Raw genomic sequence first — 19,134 nt, 5'->3', positions numbered from 1 at the left:
GCAGCGGTACAAATGCAAAATACTAGAACAATTTGTCATCAAAAGAAAAGGACGGCGAAGAAGGGAGAACAGGCGGGAATGGAGACTGTCTGTCATGTTTTGTTAGAATGCCAAGAGTACAGCATAGAAAGAGGTATTCTGCTAGAGGAGGTTAGAGAACTGGGGGAGACCAGGCTCTCTCTTGAGGGACTACTTTCCTTTTCTGTGTCCTCAGCTTGGAGATTTGTGTTTAATTTCTTAAAGACTACAGGACTTTTTGAAAGGATTTAGTTTATTTTTATTTAGTGAATTGTTTATTTATTTGTCTATTTATTTTCTTTCTTTCTTTTATTTGATTTTGTCACTCCTTCGTCGACGTTCCACACCCGCAGTTACATAATTGTACCGTTGGTGGCGGTAATTCAACATTACGGATGCTAACCGCCAATAAATTACAAGAAGAAGAAGAAGAGAACAGGGGGGGTCTGAGGTCTCGGAGCTCACTGTAGCCAATCAGGCAGTCTGGCGGTTCGTGTTCATCGGACTGTTGTGCAGACCTGTGACAGTGTTGTTAAAACAATATAAAGTTACACTACACAGGATGGCGTCGTTTGTGACCGAAGTGCTCGCCATGTCTGGCAAACTGGAGAAGGAGGACCTATCCAGTAAAATAAGCAAAATGTCGCGGAAGGTGGAAGATACAAAGGTAATCTACTGGCTAGCATAGCATCTGCTAACGTTACGCTAAGTTAAGTTTGAACTACCGTTAGCTGGCAGCGCCTGACTGATACTTTCAGTTAACCTCTTTTGGTTTAACGACGACCCCTAAGGTTGCACTCAGCTGTAACATTTACCACAGTGTTGACTAACACAAGACAGACTATCCAGAAAGCTAGAAAGACAGTTTGGTTCGTTTGTAGGACTGGTGGTTAGCCATAAGTAGTGCATACTCCACTGACGTGTAGCTACGTGGCTACACAGTATCAACAACACCAGTTGAGGGCACACAGTACAAATAATAGTTTGTCGATATTTTTGATTGAATGCAGCTTTTCCTTCTTTAATTTAGTGCAACACAGTCGTATGATTTTCATGATTGATTGATATTATTTGTTTTTTTTAAAGTTCTCACTTTAAAAGACACACGATTAGTTGGTGAATAGTTGAATGACAAATGCGCAACTAATTACATGAATGTCAGTATCAACTGTTGTTTGGACAAGTTGGGGATACTTAATAATCATTTGATTTCAACATAACTCATTTCAGCCATAGATGACATTTGTGTTCTGAGCTTGGAATAAAATCTCCTTACAAATGATTTTTTGTTTCCTTACAGTTGATGGGTTTTTTTTTGTGCATTTTTCTCAGGAGGAAGTCTGTGACATGATAAACAAGAGGTACAATGAATTCCTGCCAAGCCTTCAAGGATCTGAGGAGCTAATGCTACAGGTTGATGTGGTCTCCAAAGAAATGGATGCTCTTAAAAACTGCATCGAGACAGAGGTATGTGTAAAAACTTTGAATAAAAGAGAGGATGTATCCAAAGTAGGGCTGGCCATGGATGAGCAGGTAGTGTGGTTGCCCAACAACTAGAAGGTTTATGATTTGATCCCCTGCTCCTTCATGTCAAAGTATCTTTGGCAAGAGACTGAACTACGCATTGCCCCTGATATCAGAACTGATGTGTTTGTTTTAGAAAAAAAGTACCGCATGTACCACTTTATTCTCAACAGTGTGGATGTTTTTAACTGTCTGTGTATATGGATGCAGGTGCATCAGAATATCCATGTGGCTGTGACTGAACACACAAAGTTGAAGCAGCAGCTGGAGAAAAACACCATCGTCATAAAAATGCTTGAACACTTGAAAGAGGTACAACCGTACAGGGTGATTTTAGCATTTGCATGTTTAAATATTTGTGTGTCTGACCATTCCTCTGCGTGGCTCAGTTTCACAGTGCAATGGAGGAGTTCAACAAAGCTTTACTGGAGAAGAAGTATGTTGATGCAGCCAATCATCTGGGAAGGGTAAGAGTTACTTTCCTAATGTTCACACAGTCTTTCCTCTAAAGTTTGACATAGAAAAATTTATCAAAAACATTTCCAACTAATTACCATTACCATTCTTAGATACTTCGCTGACACCCCTGAAATCACACTACTTTTAAATACTATCTGGCATTGTTATGACATTAGTCCTTTGCAGTTGTTCCGTGTGTGTTTAGGTCTACATTTTTTCTAGAACTTGAGAAAAAGTATCAGTCGATAGGTGTCGATCAAATCAGCACCTCCAAATCTGAGACCATGGTCCTCGGCCGGAAAAGGGTGGAATGCTCTCTCCGGGTCGGGAATGAGATCCTTCCCCAAGTGGAGGAGTTCAAGTATCTCGGGGTCTTGTTCACGAGTGAGGGACGAATGGAGCAGGGGGTTGACAGGCGGATCGGTGCGGCGTCTGCAGTGATGCGGGCTCTGCACCGGCCCGTCGTGGTGAAGAAGGAGCTGAGCCAGAAGGCGAAGCTCTCGATTTACCGGTCAGTCTATGTTCCTATCCTCACCTATGGTCACGAGCTGTGGGTAGTGACCGAGAGAACGAGATCGCGAATACAAGCGGCCGAAATGAGTTTCCTCCGCAGGGTGTCTGGGCTCTCCCTTAGAGATAGGGTGAGAAGCTCGGTCATCCGGGAGGGGCTCGGAGTAGAACCGCTGGGTTAGGGTTAGGGTGAGGTGGCTCGGGCATCTGGTTAGAATGCCTCCTGGACCTCTCCCTGGTGAGGTGTTCCGGGCCCGTCCCACTGGGAGGAGGCCCCGGGGAAGACCCAGGACACGTTGGAGAGACTATGTCTCTCGGCTGGCCTGGGAACGCCTCGGGGTCCCCCCAGAAGAGCTGGAGGAAGTGGCCGGGGACAGGGACGTCTGGGTTTCTCTGCTTAAGCTGCTGCCCCCGCGACCCGATCCCCGGAGCAGCGGAAGATGTTGGATGGATGGATGGATGAGAAAAAGTAGCACCTGTAGTGCCATTTTATTCAGTGCTGTGAGAGGGAAGTTGGGGAGAAGTCTCCTAAGCTCCATGAAACCAAATTGTTGAGAGGGATCTCTTCATATCATTTTGGGTTGAGCTGGACCAAACATGTCTTCGTCTATAAAGAAGTAAATTTGGGCTTTTATTGAGGGTTGAAGGTGCAGTTTTCTGAGGGGAATGGATACACTGGATTTGTAACACAAGACAGAATCTGAATTACTGATTTGAGTCATCTTTTTTTCTTTTCTTTTTTTTTTTTCCCAGGCAAGGAAGAGTGTGGATTCTCTGAAGGGCTGGAAGACTTCTCATCTGCCACTGCTCAGTGCACTGAGCTCTGAATTAACAGTACAGAGAGAAAACTTAATCTACCACCTGGGAGATGAATGGAAGCGCCTCGTCATCTGGAAATTACCGTCCATGAAAGGTAGGACATCTTGAGGAAACTGATCAAACATTTTCTTTATGTTAGATAAAGAAAATGATCCATCCATCATCTTCCGCTGCTCCGGGGGTCGGGTCGCGGGGGCAGCAGCTTAAGCAGAGAAACCCAGACGTCCCTGTCCCCGGCCACTTCCTCCAGCTCTTCTGGGGGGACCCCGAGGCGTTCCCAGGCCAGCCGAGAGACATAGTCTTCTTGGGGAAGGATCTCATTCCCGACCCAGAGAGGGCATTCCACCCTGATGGAAAATGATCTTTTGCTCCATTTTATCTCATACAATTAAAGCAGATCTACGTGGAAGCATTCATTGGCAGTAATTGGTGGATGTTTTACCTCAGAGCCTGCAGGTCAGAAGTCTTTCCTGAAGGTGGAGCTGACACTGAGTGATGACTGCAGAAAGGATGGTGAACCACAGCCAACCCCTCTGCTGTGCTCCGTTCTGCAAGCTCTGGCCGTCCAGGGAGACCTTCAGCACAAGATCAAACTCTTCAGTAAGAAGATGCAGCACTGATCACTGTAAAACATGCATGTCATTCATCAGGATTTGCTTAACACATTTTTGAGAGAAGAGTGTCTTTTTAAAAGAAACAAAAAAAAAAACATGTGGGAGTGCTTTGGTTTAGCTGATGTTCATGCTGATATTGCTGATTTCCAACACCAGAACCTGCTCCTTATTGGCTTCTGTTGTTGTCCAGGTCAGGTGCTTTTGAAGAACATGTTGAAGCCGCTGGTGATGTACGCGTCGCTGTCAGTGAGGGTATCAGAGCAGCAGGGCGAGGGAACCATCCTGGCCCTGCAGTGTTTGGAGGAGAACCACGAAGAGCGATCCACCCCTTCACAGGTCTACAACAAACTGCTCCTGGTGCTCAAGATGCTGCACTCACACCTGCTTGGTAAGTATGCCCAGCCTCATGTGAAATGAAAGGGGGGGGGGGGGGGGACTGAGGGCGCTCTGTTTTTGTTCGCAAAGGCTGTGAAAGGGAAGTCACGTGACTGTTGTTTTTCAGATGTGTCCATTGAGGATAAAAAGCTCTCAGCTATCCTGGGGGAGCTGATCTGGGAGGAAATGTCGCAGTGTATCATCCATGAGTGTCTCGTCTACTCCATCCCCACCAACAGCAGCCAGCTGGACAAATACAGCACTGTACAGACAAAAAGATTTTTTGCATCATTGTCAATTGATCAAAGTTAAATTTTCACAGAATATTTGTATGCCTGTATGTTCAAGGTGATCAAAGAAACGGAGGAGTTTGAGAAGGCTCTGAAGCAGATGGATTATCTGCAGGGTGATTCCACAGATCTGATCAAATATGCCAGGGATGTCAACTGTCATTTTGCCAGCAAGAAGTGCAAAGATGTCATCGTGGCAGCACGCAAGCTCATGACCTCTAAGATGCACAACACTGTCAAAGTATGTGTGAGCCAGAACTGAGTGTCTGTATGATGAAAACAGGATAGTGGTCCAATGACCTTAAACTAGAATAGTAGATGGGAAGTAGAATAGAAAAAATACTTTATTACTTTATTCAAGTACTGAGAACGAGTCCAAGGAGAGCATTTTCTTTAACCTGAAAGGCTTTACTTTTGTAAAAGAGGGCATTGAAAAAGGAAAACAATACTATCATAAGCAGGCCCTTTCCTTATGTAAAGATCATTTTCTCCCATCATTTTATGCTTTTAAAGTCTTGAGTTCTCAGTCATGTCATTTTCTGTCAGCAAAATGTTTTGCCTTACAAAAATTGGGTTATTCTCTGGTTGGCATCTAAAATCTGGTATTTTAGATGTTTTTTTTAAGGGAAATTAGCTTGGCTTACTTAACACTTTAAATGCTTAAAGGTGGGGTAGGGGATCTTTTTCTGGAACATTTTTTTTACATATTGCTTGAAATACTCTTCACACCCCCATTGCAACCAATTAATTAAAAGTTTTGACACAAATATGAAAAGTTTTAGTGGCCTCTAGAACGTACAATCTAGGAAAAACACTATCCAATCATACTGAACGGACCGTTAACAATGAATGGATTCTGATGCCGTCTATCAAACTGCAATCTGCTCCTCCCTCCCCCTCCTTCCCCCTGTGCGTGTACCCTGCTCCGTGAACGAATTACGCGTCCAGAAGCTTGGCAGGAAGCTAAACTAGAGCCAGCTTGGCTAGCACCTAGCATTATTAAACGTATAGTTATCATAAACTAATTACTAAATACGGCAACGATCGATGCTTGCTGTCAGAACAGCGCTCGTGCACATTCGTGCGCGTTCATGTACTCTAGAGGCGTGCCTTCGGGGGGAAAGTGAAGAAAAGGGTTGGGACTTTTTACCTGTGTATTTTCAAAATGCAGCTTCGCTGGACTCAAAATCCAGGATCTCCTACCCTACCTTTTAAGTATAAACGATATAAACTGAAGCTTGCTCTCAAAATGTAGCATGCTTACCTTAGAGATGAGACTAATGAGCCTGTCCTATAAAGTTTTAGAGAAAGGTGTTGTTGGGAGTTTGGAAACATGTAGTCCTGTTAAAATGTTAAATACAACCATCCCCTTTTTTAAACATCCATTTTGTGTATTTCCAGTCCCCTGTTACACTCATAACAACATCCAGTGTAAAATGACCAGGATGTACTATAGGCAGTTTTATTTACAGATCATCGCGGTTCTGTTTTACTGATCAGTGCAGCGGTCGGTTTGTAACTGGTGCACGTGATGCCACTATTTTCCACTCCAATCGGTGGTCCGCAGTGTCTTTCCCCCCACTGTTTAATATCGGTTCAGTTCACTTGGAACCTCGACTCTTAATAAGCGCTGCATCACATGCTTGTTTTTTTGTTTTAACATTCAGTTGAAGTGACATTGACAATTGTCTCATATTTTGGCTGTTACGTTGTCGCTAAAAAGAAAATGAATTGGGTATGTATGTGTTACCTGGTTTGGAGCAAATTAAGTTGGAGCTCACCAACTGGAAACAAAACCTCTAGATGGAAGAAAGAGGTTTGGCCTTATAGTGATGAAAATATAGAGGTCCTAAGGATTAGTTTAATTAATAGTTAAATAATCTCCAGTGCAACAGTATCCCCAAAAAAAAGTATACACTGAATTGGTAGTTTCCATTCAGTGAATGTTTTTCTGGTACTGTATTCCAGATTTTCTTCCACCCATTGACACAGCCGTCCCACTTTACATGATCTATGTCCCCATGTCTCTGTTCGTTTTGTCATTTGTCTTGTTTGACTGTTTCCATTTTTTTTCTCACACTTTCTCCGATAGATCACTCCTGACTCGAAGCTGCGTCTTCCCAAGCTGCCTGCTCCCAGTTCAAAGGTGAAGCAGGAGGCCACAAAGGAGGAGGTGACGATGGAGAACTCAAAGCAGCTGTCTGCGTGGAGTCTGCGCCTGCCAGCCTGTCGCATCAGTGAGTCCGTGCAGCAGCTGATGGAGCTGGCACTCAACACCCTGTGTGAAGCTGTTGGAAGCTCCACACAATGGTATGTTCCAATGCATCTCCCCAGACATTCTGCTGATCGTGCAGAGAAATCGAATGCCTTCTGTGACGGTAACCCCAGTGATCAGTCTTTCTGTTCTTTCCAGTGCCTTGCAACTCTTCTTCACTGTGAGAAACATTTTCCAGCTGTTCTACGATGTTGTACCGACGTACCACAAGTGAGAATGTTTCCATCAGGCAACATGATGCAAAGCAAATGTTTCTACAGAGGTGTAAATGAGTGTCTCCTGGTTCTCTGTTACGCCATCTAGAGAAAGCCTGCTGAAGTTTCCTCATCTAGCTGCCATCCAGCACAACAACTGCATGTACCTGGCTCATCACCTGCTCACCCTGGGTCACCATTTCAGAGCCCACCTGCCGCAGCCGCTCAGCGAGGGCGTTGCAACTTTTGTTGACATGGTGCCCGGATTCAGGAAACTGGGTGAGCAAACAATTCTACATCAGTCAGCTAATTCCTGTGCTATAAATTGTCAATAACGTATCTACAGAGTTCTCCATCTACAAATATAATCTGCTTTATGCATCCATATCTTGACAAGCTTAACCCTTTCTGTTGTTTTCCCGTAGGTGCCCAGTGCTTCTTAGCACAGCTGAATGTTCAGAGAGCTGAACTGCTGGAGAGACTTTCCACCGCTCATAACTTCTGCAACCTGGACGATGAAGATAACTACATTGCAGCCAGCAAAGCAGTGCGACAGGTGAATGGAGAGCCCTTGATAAATTAGTTGTGGTATTGAGAGTTTATCAGGGAGACTGGTTATACTCTTCAGCTGGTAATTGAGCAGCAGCTCTGTGCCTGTACTGGCAGCCCGGAGTTGAAAGTCACTCAATTTTCATATATGAAGTACAAGAAAACAGACTTTTCTCTGACTACTCGAGAGCTGCATTGAATGAAATGGAGCACATCTGTTTGATCAGATGCTCAGGACACTAGACGCATTCGCACTGTATGAACCTTTGGCAGTTCCTATAACCTTTTAAGGAACGGGGCCGCAAATACAGGAACTCGGGACCATCGCCCTCAGTTCCTAGTAGGGGTGGAACGGTACAAAAAACTCACGGTTCGGTACGGACCCTACGGTTCGGTACATTTTCGGTACAGTGCCGAAGGAGGCGTGTAGCGAGGTTCGAGCACATGTAATAGATATCTGAATCCTGCCTCTTCTACAGTGGAATATGGGCGCATAGCAAATGCGATGTAAATTCCAATTGCTTTGGTAATTTTTTTTGCTCTGCATGTATTCGTATCCAGGGGTTGTTGTAATACATTTGGGAGACGTAATTGGTCGGGTCTTTTCATGGTTCTATAGAACGCATCTGACGCAGGTGTGTGGTGGTCGGTAGCTACGCCCCTCATGCTATCACGGCTGAAATGTTTCCTCATACACACAGACAGAACCGGCACGTGTTTAATAAGTTAAACTTACACTGGTCTCCTTTGTCTGCAGCGCTCTGCTCTCCTTTCTTCCTTCATGAAACGAAGAAGTATCGCCTGCGCTCGATCCTTCGTCTCCTGACTCTCTGTGAGCTCTTCCAGCCTCCATGTTAGATGCCTGATGTGATCGTCCATGATTAATATCACCATCATGCAGACCATAAACACAGTGGCCTCCCCGCTCTCCATATTAGCTTCTTTGTGGTGTTTTTTCTTCTCTCGGGTTTTGTTTTGTTTTGTTGTTGAATGTAGCGCTAAACGGCTAACGGCTAACACGTCACTGACGCAGACGGCTGCGCGCAGCGCATCAGTCCCTATCAGGTCCCGACTCATGTGCGAATGCAGACTGAAACAGAAGGACAGTTATCAGAACGAAATTCGAGTAGGACAGTTCTGATAACTGCGTTCTTATAACTACTCTGTCCGAAAGCGTATATCTCTACGGACCAATCAGAGCTTGCATGTGGCAGTGTTTAAATGGGTCCTGAAGGAAACTCTTGCAAAATAACAGTTCCGTGTTCAGATCAATATTAAACTTCCGTACCGTGTGTATTCTGCGTGGCAATGCGCGTACCGAACCGTGACCCCCGAACCGTGACCCCCGTACCGTGACGGTTCGGTACGAATACATATACCGTGCCGGCCCTCAGTTCCTATAACCATTTCAACTCCTCCTCAGCTGGGTCTGTTCTGGGTTCTATAAGAACACATCTGACGGAGGTGTTTGGTGGTCGGTAGCTCCGCCCCTTGTCATGCTGTCACGACTGAAATGTTTCCTCATAAGACACAGACACAACCTGCGTGTGTTTAATAAATAAAAAGTTACACGTGGTCTCCTTTGTCTGCGGCGCTCTGCTCTCCTTCCTTCATGAAACCAAGAAGTATGGCCTGCGCTCCATCCTTCGTCTCCTGACTCTCTGTGAGCTCTTCCAGCCTCCATGTTAGACGCCCCATGTGATCGTCCATGATTAATATCACCATCACGCAGACCATGAACACGGTGGCCTCCCCGCTCTCCATGTTAGCTTCTTTGTGGTGTTTTTTTCTTCTCTCCTTACTTTTACCGGGTTTTGTTTTGTTGTTAAATGTGGCGCTAAAGTAACACGTCGCTGTCGCAGACGGTTGCGTCCCATCAGTCTCTATCAGGTCCCGACTCGTGTGCGAATGCAAACTGGGGAAGGGCAGTTATCAGAACGAAATTCGAGGAGGACAGTTCTTAGAACGGCTCTGTCCGAATGCGGCTATTGATGGTGGAAAACACAGCTTTCTTTGTTTTTGTTTGTTCATGCACTGCTCATGTTTTTTTTTTTTTTTTTTTTTTTTCATGACTGCAGGTCATTCATCAGCTGAAGCAGCTGGGAACAGTGTGGCAGGATGTCCTTCCAGTCAGCATCTATTGCAAAGCCATGGGCACCCTCCTCAACACGGCCATCACAGAAATCATTTCCAAAGTTATGATGCTCGAGGTTCGTCTTCTCTGCAGAAACTGCGCGCTCCCACTGGGTTGCACTTTGTGGCTCTCTCTATAGCCCCCCCCCCCCAGCTACAGTGATTTTACTTTAAAGCATGATTTCCTAAATGAATGTAAGATTTGCAAAGTGGGGAAAGCTCCCAATTAAAGTGACAATTTTCACACGGAACTCATTTTGTAGCCTCAGGAGTTGTGTTCTCCAAGCTGTTAGATAGTATACATACTTCATTTCACTTCCACCATGTTATACCAGCCCATCAACAAACCGTTACAATATTTTGATAAAGTACAAAGACACTCTGCTACATTCTCATAATAAGACATAATTATTGATTTAATTAGTGTTTTGTCACCCAACTGTCAACAGGATATTTCCTCTGAGGATGGAGAGCACCTCCACACTCTGTGCCAAACCATCATTGAGGAAGGCCCGCTGGTCTTCATCCCTCTGGCTGAAGAAAACAAGAACAAGAAGTATCAGGAGGAAGTGCCTGTTTATGTGAAGAAGTGGAGCACCTTCAAGGAGCTCGTCATCGTGCTGCGGGCGAACCTGCAGGAGATCATAGACAGGTGAGGGGGAAGAAACTGCAGGACAAAACACTCGTGATGGGAGGTCTTTTGTAAGGCAAAAAGCTAACTGTGTGCGTGTGGCTTGTTTATCTGCGATTGTTCTCCACAGGTGGACTGATGGTAAAGGTCCGCTCGCGTTGGAGTTCTCCAGTTCGGAGGTGAAGAGTCTGATCCGAGCCCTGTTTCAGAACACAGAGAGGAGAGCTGTCGCGCTCACCAAAATCAAATAGATTCTTGGAGAAAAACAATGACCACCAAGAACATTCTAAAGCACTTTTTTCCTCTGTGGAAAATTACGCCTTTATTCATTTCTATTTTTGCATCATATCCATAAAACGTTCACACGTATGTAGGATTAACTGTCACAGAGAAATGGCTGAAGGTGCTGCTGTTGTAGTCCGTCTGCGGGATACGTTTCTCTTCAGCATTCAGACCGCAATTAGTAGATGTGGAGGTTTACAGCTACAAGGCCAGCAGAGGTCGTGTGGTGGGTAGCTTCCATCTGCTGGCAAGTGATGGAACATTGAGGGTTTATACGACTTCCACTTCAGTTTATTTCAGTTGTCTCTGCTTTTCTGTGTTGACGTCATTTCAGGAGCGAGTGTATGACGCTTGTGTTTGAAGCTCAACAACCATGAAGTGACAAGCAACTTCAATAACTGTACTAAATTTTCTTGAAGAAGCCATTCATCTGAGCTTTTCCACATTGTATTTATTACTTGTCCAATTAAACCAAAAAGACCCTTTTTCAAACTCTTTTTTTTTTTCCCCATGAACACAATTATCCGATCCTTTCAGTGCGATGTAACCCCACTGACTGATGATTTTGGTGACAGCTTTGTCAGCAGTAATGTAATTGCTGCGTGTTTCTTTGGTCTTGGGTAAGTTCTATATTTTCAATGGGACATGCACAGATGTTGAATAACACCTAATATGTTTTGTTAGGCAGTGAGAGCCTTGATTGTCCACATTATGGAAGACTTGACCTTGTCTTAACCAAAGAACATCGTGATTTGCAAAAATCTAACACAAATTCCGTCTGAATATTAATGGAAATGTCTTGGAAAAACCCTGGAATAAAAGTGGGAACAGGAACTATATGCATGTGGAGCCTCCTGACTGAAGAGCCTGCTAACGTCTCTCCTGTTTGACTGTCTTGTTAATAAGAGTAAAATGTAAAGTGCTGCTTCTACCAAGTACCCTGCGTTTAATAATGCACACCAAATGATCAAGGATTTAGCAATTTTATATTACAGAGGGATACACTTGTGTTCTCACGTTACAACTTTTTTTTAGTATGAAGCTGAAGCATACGGGGCAACCTCAACTTTAGGACAAATGCTGTGGTTCCTGTTGGTAGAGCTGCCTGAGCGACATGCGGCGCTTTGACTTCAGAGTTCAGAGTTGTTAGTACGGCTGTGACTGATGTCGGGGGAGGAGGCTTAACAGCTGGACAGTGCCACAGCTGCAGCTCTTCATTCCAAACCGTCTCCTCCTTTAACCGGATGACTTCAACGAAGTAATGCTTGCAGAGGTATGTGCTGGTTTCTTCTTTGTGTAGTCGCACTTTCAGTGGAAAACTGAACCTTTTGACTATACATTGATGTAAGCTTTGTCACGACTGTTATTTTGTATTATAAACTTTTAAGTAAGATTATCTAATAGTCTTAGTCCAGTTCTTTTTCATTCTACAGTTCTGCATTTTCTAAATGTTCTCAGGGTTATTGTCATTGATTCTGTCCTGACTGATTCAACTTATTCAAGCAGTAACTCGAGTTATCTAAAGCCAAATGCAACCTGGAAAGTCTTTCAGGCTGTGCACTGCGAGGTTAATGTGTAGAAATGTGGCTGCAAGCTACATTTAACACATCATGTCTATCCTTATTAATTAATAGGAAAATGAAGTTTTACTTGAATTAGGATTTTATTTCAGGAAAAGTCGGTTATTAATTGCGATGACTGGATTGCGAGAAAACACGTGAATCTTAAAAGTCGATGTTAAAACGTCTTTCTTTAAAAAGTTTTAAAAAATTCAAATAAACTCAAAGTTTATGTTGTTTTTAAGTTAATGTTGAATATAACAGTTTGATTTTAATATTGGCTTCACTGTTAAATGTTTGAATGACCCTATTCACGCAACGCTTGCTTTACGGTAAATTTAGTTCCTTCTCTGCACAGCTCTACCATAAACTGCAAAATAGTCCTTTTTCCTTTTTTGAAGTCATCCTAAATAACTGTTAAGTGGTTGATGTTTTTGTAAACACTTCTTAAACTCCATGCTTCCATATAAATACATATTTCATCTTCCATAAACCGTATCATACAAACATGATCAGAACATGGCTCCTACACCTAAAGCCGAGTGCAACTAGTTTGGATTCATCCAACAACACTCATAAATAAAATAATAAAAAGCTGCGCATGTTGTGATTTAGTAACCCGAGTTATTTCGTCAGTTTTCTGTCTGATCCCTCACAGTAAATTCCTGCCTGCTGCGTTGGCTCTGCTTGATATCGGCAGGGTCACACGTGTGCTGACGGTTCAGACACTTGTTCACATTGTGCATGTGTAAATGTTGGACTCACGTGCACAGTGAGCGTGGCACTGCTTAAAGATTTTCTCACGAGATGGATGAATTTACTACAGTTCCTTTGGCTACATCTGGATGATATAATTCTAAGCCTCGTGACAAGTGAAGCTCGTAATCTTTTCAATCCATCGTGCTCCTTAGTGTTTGTCTGATTAATTTTGAGGATGAGTGATAATCCCTACATGTGTGATAAACTGCAGCAGTGACTAAGACCGTGATCATCCTCCAGACCAATGAAACCCCATGTTCTCCTGATGAGGAAGTAAGGAAACATTTGCTTTTAGCTCATGCCCATAGACCATCAAGGATCAGTCTGATGATGTACATATGTACATATCTACATATATCTGTTGTCTACTCTAAAAAAAACTCTTTGGAGGTAGGAGCCAAATACAAATAATGCAGCTTTGCAGTGTGATGTGGCCACTTAGAATATCTTCTCCCCGTCAAAAAGTCAGTCAGTAACTTAAGATTTTTCTTTTCTTAATATATTTGCTAGTTTTCGGTCTATTCCCTTTATTCCTGTGGAAGCAGTGAGTCCATCCTTACTGCTTCCAACGGAAATCAGAGGGTATAGTAGCAGCCAGGTGGTGCTAATCAAATGCACTTGAGTAACTGATCATCAGCAGGTGTGAGCACCTCAATAAAAGCAGCATTTTTGTCAGTTTGCTGGTCTGCAGCATTCAGGTTTGTGTTAAGATAATGCCAAGGAGGAAAGACATCAGCAATGATCTTAGAGAAGCAATTATTGCCTGTCAATCTGGGAAGGGTAACAAGGCCATTTCCAAACTATTTGGGTCCATCATTCTACAGAGAGCAAGATTATTCACATGTGGAAAACATTAAAGATAGATGTCAATCTTCCCTGGAGTGGACGTCACACAGCATATAGTCGTCATATCAACACAAACACCTCGTACATCATAACTGTCAAGCCCGGTGGTGGAGGGCTGATGGTTTGGGATTGTTTTGCAGTTAGGACCCGGACACCTTGGAGTCATTGAGTCCACCATGAACCCCTCTGTATAACAAAGTATTTTAGAGCCATCTGTCTGACAGCTAAAGCTTGGCTTAACTTGGGTCATGCAACAGGACAACGATCCCATGGCAGCAAATCTGCAACAAAACGTCTGGGGGAGAACAAAAAGGAATGGAAGTGTTGCAATGAGTCCAGACTTTAACCTCACTGAAATGCTGTTGGACCTCAAGAGAGCTGCACATGAATGCATGCCAGCAAAATTTAACTGGATTAAAAGATAAATAAATACATTTTTAAAAAAACTGACACGTTGTAAAGAAGAGCAGACCACATTTCCACCACAATGCTGTGAGAGACTGAAAAATATCATACAGAAAATGATTGCCTCAAGTTATTGCTGCTAAAGGTGATTCTACAAGCTGTTGAATCATGAGATTGACTCAGTTTTACACTGTTTCTGAAATTTGTCTTTGTATTTTTGTAATTTTATTCATACCATTGTGTTGCCCACTGTTACTCCTGTACTGCCTCCTGCCTATTGAAAGACTATTGAAAATGTTTTGCCCAAACAGAAGCAGAACTGAGGATCAGTCCACATCCCGAAGGCCTTAGCAATGTCCTCCACTGTAACAAGAAGCAAAGACACTCTGCAAAACATTCAGTGCAACGGTCATATTCAGAACCCCGACAGGATCGAGTGTCGCAGGAACACCATTCCGTCAGCACAGACTCTGACTGATAAACACCTGCAGGAATACTTGCCCAGAGCCCGGCCAGTATCACTCTGTCACACACCCAACACCGACAAGGTACAGCATTTTATATCTCACTGCAAGTCACTGCAGGTGTTGGATGGCTGTGCTGTATGTAATGGCAAAATTTGTGTTTATCCATGGCATAGGGTTAAGTCATTACAAGCTTTCCAATAGTTCCTCAAAAAACAAAACATAATTAAAAACCTCTAAAAAGGGGCGGTCGGTGGCGTAGTGGGTTAAGCAGCCGCCCCATGTACAGAGGCTACAGTCCTCGCTGCAGCTGGCCCCGCTTCGAGTCCCGCACTGGATGGCCCTTTGCTGCATGTCTTCCCCATCTCTCTGCCCCCTGCTTCCTGTCTCTCTCAAACTGTCTATCCATTAAAGGCATACATTTTTTTTTAAAAACCTCTAAAAAATATGTAGTAAAAAAAAAAGACAACAGGGAAGTATTTTCTTTATGGACCCAAAGGTGAAAATGGTGCAGATCATTCACTGCTATTGTGAAATAGGAATCCAATTTCTGATTAAAATAATTATTTGGTTCCAATATTAGTAGATTAATTGTCATTGACACAACGGTTTGTTTGCTGTTATGTGACCAGTGACATTGTTTTTGGTTTGAACAGTTTTGTTCCATTGAATCAACATGATTTAAAAGGCACTTTGCAGCTATTTAAACACAATTACTCTTCAGTCATCACTGGAGAGAGCAATTGTGCAAAAGAAAAGGCTCTGCAATGCATACACTTTCAACATGACCCAACTCGATGATCTGGTGGTCTTGTACTTAACTAAAAACTCTCGATTCAGGCTGTCGATTCAGTCAGTGGCACTGCCTGGATGTATTTGGTGTGTAAGATTTGTTTTCTCTGGATCTTTCCAAAATGAGAAATCCAAAGATGCACAATATGAGTCTTATTTTTAAAAGATTAAAAACTAAACTTGAGAAAACAAAGGTTATGTTAGGGTTAGACTTAGCAGCTCACTCACTGACGGCGCCCTTGTTCAGAAAGATGTCGGAATTTTGGATGGGTTGGAGGTTGCAGCATTTTGGTTCAAAACTTGCAGACTAGGGTTTACTTTCAGCCTTCGTACAGATCAACAATTTCTTTCTAACAAAAGCTTTCAACATTGCTTGCCCCAGCGAACGGAGATTGCATAATTTATCTGGCCGATCACCCTAAAGCTTTGTACCCTCTGAGTCAGTATTAATACACAACATTTCTGTACATAATGACTGAGTTGGCATCAGGGCTATTTATTAGTTTATAAACGACAGTCTCTTACCTCTATGACAGCTATGCAACTGCTTGGCTAATAGGTGATTATTTTAGGATGTAAAGTATAGATGATTTAGGAGCTAACTAGGAAGTTTAGGAACTAAGCTTTGTCTTATCATTTCAGGCTGCCGCTAAATCCGCTGTTGCCTCCATGATATTCACAAAAAGAGCTCCTCTGATCAAGAACTTGAACATTAACTTCTCATCACTCCCACCATCTCAGGAGACAACTCCATCCCAGAGTCCCTGCAGCCAGTTCCCACAAGCCCTCACCTTGACCAGTCAAGAGCCTCCCCAACAGCACACTATCCAACCAGTAGAAGAGATCCAGAAACCTCAGCGTTCGCATCGCAACAGACACCTGAAGCGTTTCAACTCTAGATGGCAATCAAGGAGTTCCACTGGCAGTTGCAATATTTCAGTCTCTGCAATCGAGAAGCTACATGGTGCAAAGAGCCACAAAAAGCGTTGTAAACTGCTGGGTGATGAGCCCTCATTACATTTTGTGAGCAGCAATCAGCGGCAGCGTTATGTCACCAAGGATGGAAAGTGCAGGGTCAATCTGGGACCTATTGAAGACAAGAGCCGCTTTATATCAGACATTTTCACCACATTAGTGGACCTCAGGTATCGCTGGTTCCTTCTTGTCTTCAGTATGTGCTACATTCTCACATGGGTGGCCTTTGGGTTAATCTATTTCTTTGGTGCTTGGTTGCGTGATGATATTTCCCATGTTCACGACTCTCAATGGCAGGCTTGCTTCCAAAATGTAGACGGTTTCCTTTCAGCCCTGCTGCTGTCACTGGAGAGCCAGAGGACTATTGGGTATGGTTCCAGGATGGTGACAGCTAATTGCCCTGAGGGCTCACTGATCCTCATGGTCCAATCCATCCTTGGCTCCATTATTGATGCCCTAATGGTGGGCTGTATGTTTGTTAAAATCTCCAGGCCACAGCAGAGAGCCCAAACACTAATCTTCAGCAAGCACTGCGTCATTTGTGAGCGCGATGAGAAGTTGTGCTTGCTCTTCCGGATTGGTGATCTGAGAGAGAGTCACATGGTGGATGCTAAGATCCGAGCCAAGCTGATCAAGTCCAGGCAGACCAAGGAAGGCGAGTTCATCCCGCTGGAGCAGTCAGAAATCAATCTGGGCTACGACACTGGGGGGGACAGGCTGCTCCTGGTGGAGCCCCAGACCATCACCCATGTCATCAATGAAAGCAGCCCCTTCTGGGAGGTGGGGGCAGAGAGATTGACACGGGAGACATTTGAGATTATTGTCATCCTGGAGGGCATCGTGGAAGCATCAGGTTTGTTGAATTATATTTTAGTCTTGAAGATTGAATGGTTGACAAGTTTTAAAAACAACTGCGAGGCCCTCCTGCTGTGCGTGGATGCTGCTTCAAGATTTCCCAATACAAACATGCCAACAATATAAACTGCAGCAAATCTTACTGATATTTGACGTTTACTGTTCTTTTTAATATCAAAAATACTTAAAAGTTTGGTTGTCAACTTAGAGCTATCACACAATGTTTCTGACATTTGTTTGCAAAACTATATCAGTAATATTGTGCTACCTCCTATTTCATTTATCATTTAATGGCAGCAACTTGTCCTGCAGCTTAAGGTGAAAGTTGTCTTTAGGATCTCACACTGTACTGCCAATGGCTGTGGTGTCAAAAGACAACAGCCAGGCATTTATTTTTCATCGTCTTTGTTGATAAAGAACCTTAAATTAGTGCTTCTGTACTTTTTTTTTAATCAACGCTGCTAAAAGCCTCAAAGTGCCCTTGAAAAAGCTTTTTTTCTTCATCAGAAATGTTGGTTTAGTGTGGTTTCAAGAAATGGACAGATAAATGTGTAATTTCATCACCTCCTCAGGTTATTCAAAATACAGCATTATAGTGGGTGTCCAGGCACAATCTATTCTTTTTTTTGTAAGATAAAACTTTTTTGCCAAACCAATGTGATGGCTTGTTGTGCTGCAGGTATGACGTGCCAGGCGAGGACATCCTACACTGAGGATGAGCTCCTGTGGGGCCACCGCTTTGAGTCGTGCATTTCATTGGATTTGGGGGCGTTTCGCGTGGACTACAGTGCATTTGACAAAACGTTTGAAGTCCAGATGTCCTCGCGCAGCGCAAAAGACAGAAGCACTGTAAAAGACCAAGAAGCTCTACTTTAGAAAATGAGAACAAGTCTGTTTTACGGAAGCTGAGAATGGCTGTTTTATTGTGTAAAATGAGGAATATGCAAGAGAACAGAATAATCTTTCTTTTTTTTTTTTTTTTTTTTTTTTTTTTTTTTTTTTTTTTTTTTTTTTTTTTTTTTTACAAAAAATCATTCCTAATGCATCAAGGGGATTATAAACTACAAACCCCTGTCTGTATATTAATGAGACAAATGACTTAAAGTAATTGTGAGTTGACAATTATAGTCGTGAAAATATATCACAGGGTACCTAGGGTAGTATGTGCAATAATTATTGCTGAATATATCTAGTAACATATTTACAGTATGTGTTGAAATAAGAATTGTTCATGTTTGAACCTGTTTTATTATGCTAAATAAAAATAAATAAACTACTTGAAATTTACATGTAATCTGTTAGTAATTCTAATCAGCACTGTATCATCAACAAAGTAAAAAAAAAAAAAAAGAATATTCATCATAGTCCCTGGTGAATAAATTAGCTATAAAACAATAGTCAGATGAAAAAATGTAGTGACACTAGATCAGCAAAATGAAGTGGAAACTACCAAACTCAATATGAAAAAGACTAAATTGAAACAAAATGGCCAAAATGAAACAAAAAAGATAATTAGATTTAACACATAATTGAAACAAAAAAAAAAACAACGACCACATTCACACTGAAGCAACCAAAATAAACATAAAATAACCTCAATGATACGCATCATAATGTAAAGTTTCTTAAATATACACTGTGGGACTAACCTAGATTTTGTTTCTGGGTGTCGAGTAGCGTTCATTTTACACTTAAATGCACATTGTTTCATGATGCGTCCATAGTGTAAGTGCGCAACAAACTTTTTGTTGTTTTATTCAATATGGTGAAGTCTGTAAATTATGTCTGTGGTCGGTAGATGGCGCT

The 19,134-nt window shown here is 42.8% G+C and overlaps 2 protein-coding genes across 4 annotated transcripts; both read left to right on the top strand.

The window, feature by feature from the left end:
* Positions 1-487: 487 nt before the first annotated feature.
* Positions 488-11,512, top strand: zw10 (zw10 kinetochore protein). The gene is made up of 16 exons (XM_075486975.1): positions 488-685; positions 1,351-1,485; positions 1,753-1,854; positions 1,932-2,009; positions 3,265-3,424; positions 3,778-3,930; positions 4,135-4,332; positions 4,447-4,583; positions 4,668-4,850; positions 6,702-6,919; positions 7,023-7,094; positions 7,188-7,357; positions 7,504-7,634; positions 9,706-9,837; positions 10,210-10,412; positions 10,522-11,512. Exons 1-16 carry the CDS (start codon positions 581-583, stop codon positions 10,640-10,642), a joined length of 2,298 nt encoding a protein of 765 aa, XP_075343090.1. The 5' UTR covers positions 488-580; the 3' UTR covers positions 10,643-11,512.
* A 357-nt stretch (positions 11,513-11,869) lies between these two features.
* On the top strand, positions 11,870-18,309 carry LOC142401520 (G protein-activated inward rectifier potassium channel 3-like). 3 transcript variants are annotated; one of them, XM_075486977.1, is made up of 4 exons: positions 11,870-11,946; positions 14,554-14,790; positions 16,240-17,326; positions 18,008-18,309. In XM_075486977.1, exons 2-4 carry the CDS (start codon positions 14,596-14,598, stop codon positions 18,202-18,204), a joined length of 1,479 nt encoding a protein of 492 aa, XP_075343092.1. In that variant the 5' UTR covers positions 11,870-11,946; positions 14,554-14,595; the 3' UTR covers positions 18,205-18,309. The 3 variants fall into 3 exon arrangements, with proteins under 3 accessions (XP_075343092.1, XP_075343091.1, XP_075343093.1); XM_075486976.1 differs by having other exon boundaries at positions 16,141-17,326; XM_075486978.1 differs by lacking the exon at positions 14,554-14,790 and having other exon boundaries at positions 11,904-11,946; positions 16,141-17,326.
* Positions 18,310-19,134: the final 825 nt, after the last annotated feature.

This window comes from Odontesthes bonariensis, chromosome 16, assembly GCF_027942865.1.
Source record: "Odontesthes bonariensis isolate fOdoBon6 chromosome 16, fOdoBon6.hap1, whole genome shotgun sequence".
NCBI lineage: Eukaryota > Metazoa > Chordata > Actinopteri > Atheriniformes > Atherinopsidae > Odontesthes > Odontesthes bonariensis.
Note: the sequence above shows the minus strand (reverse complement) of the source record. Positions and strands in the feature narration are given on the sequence as shown.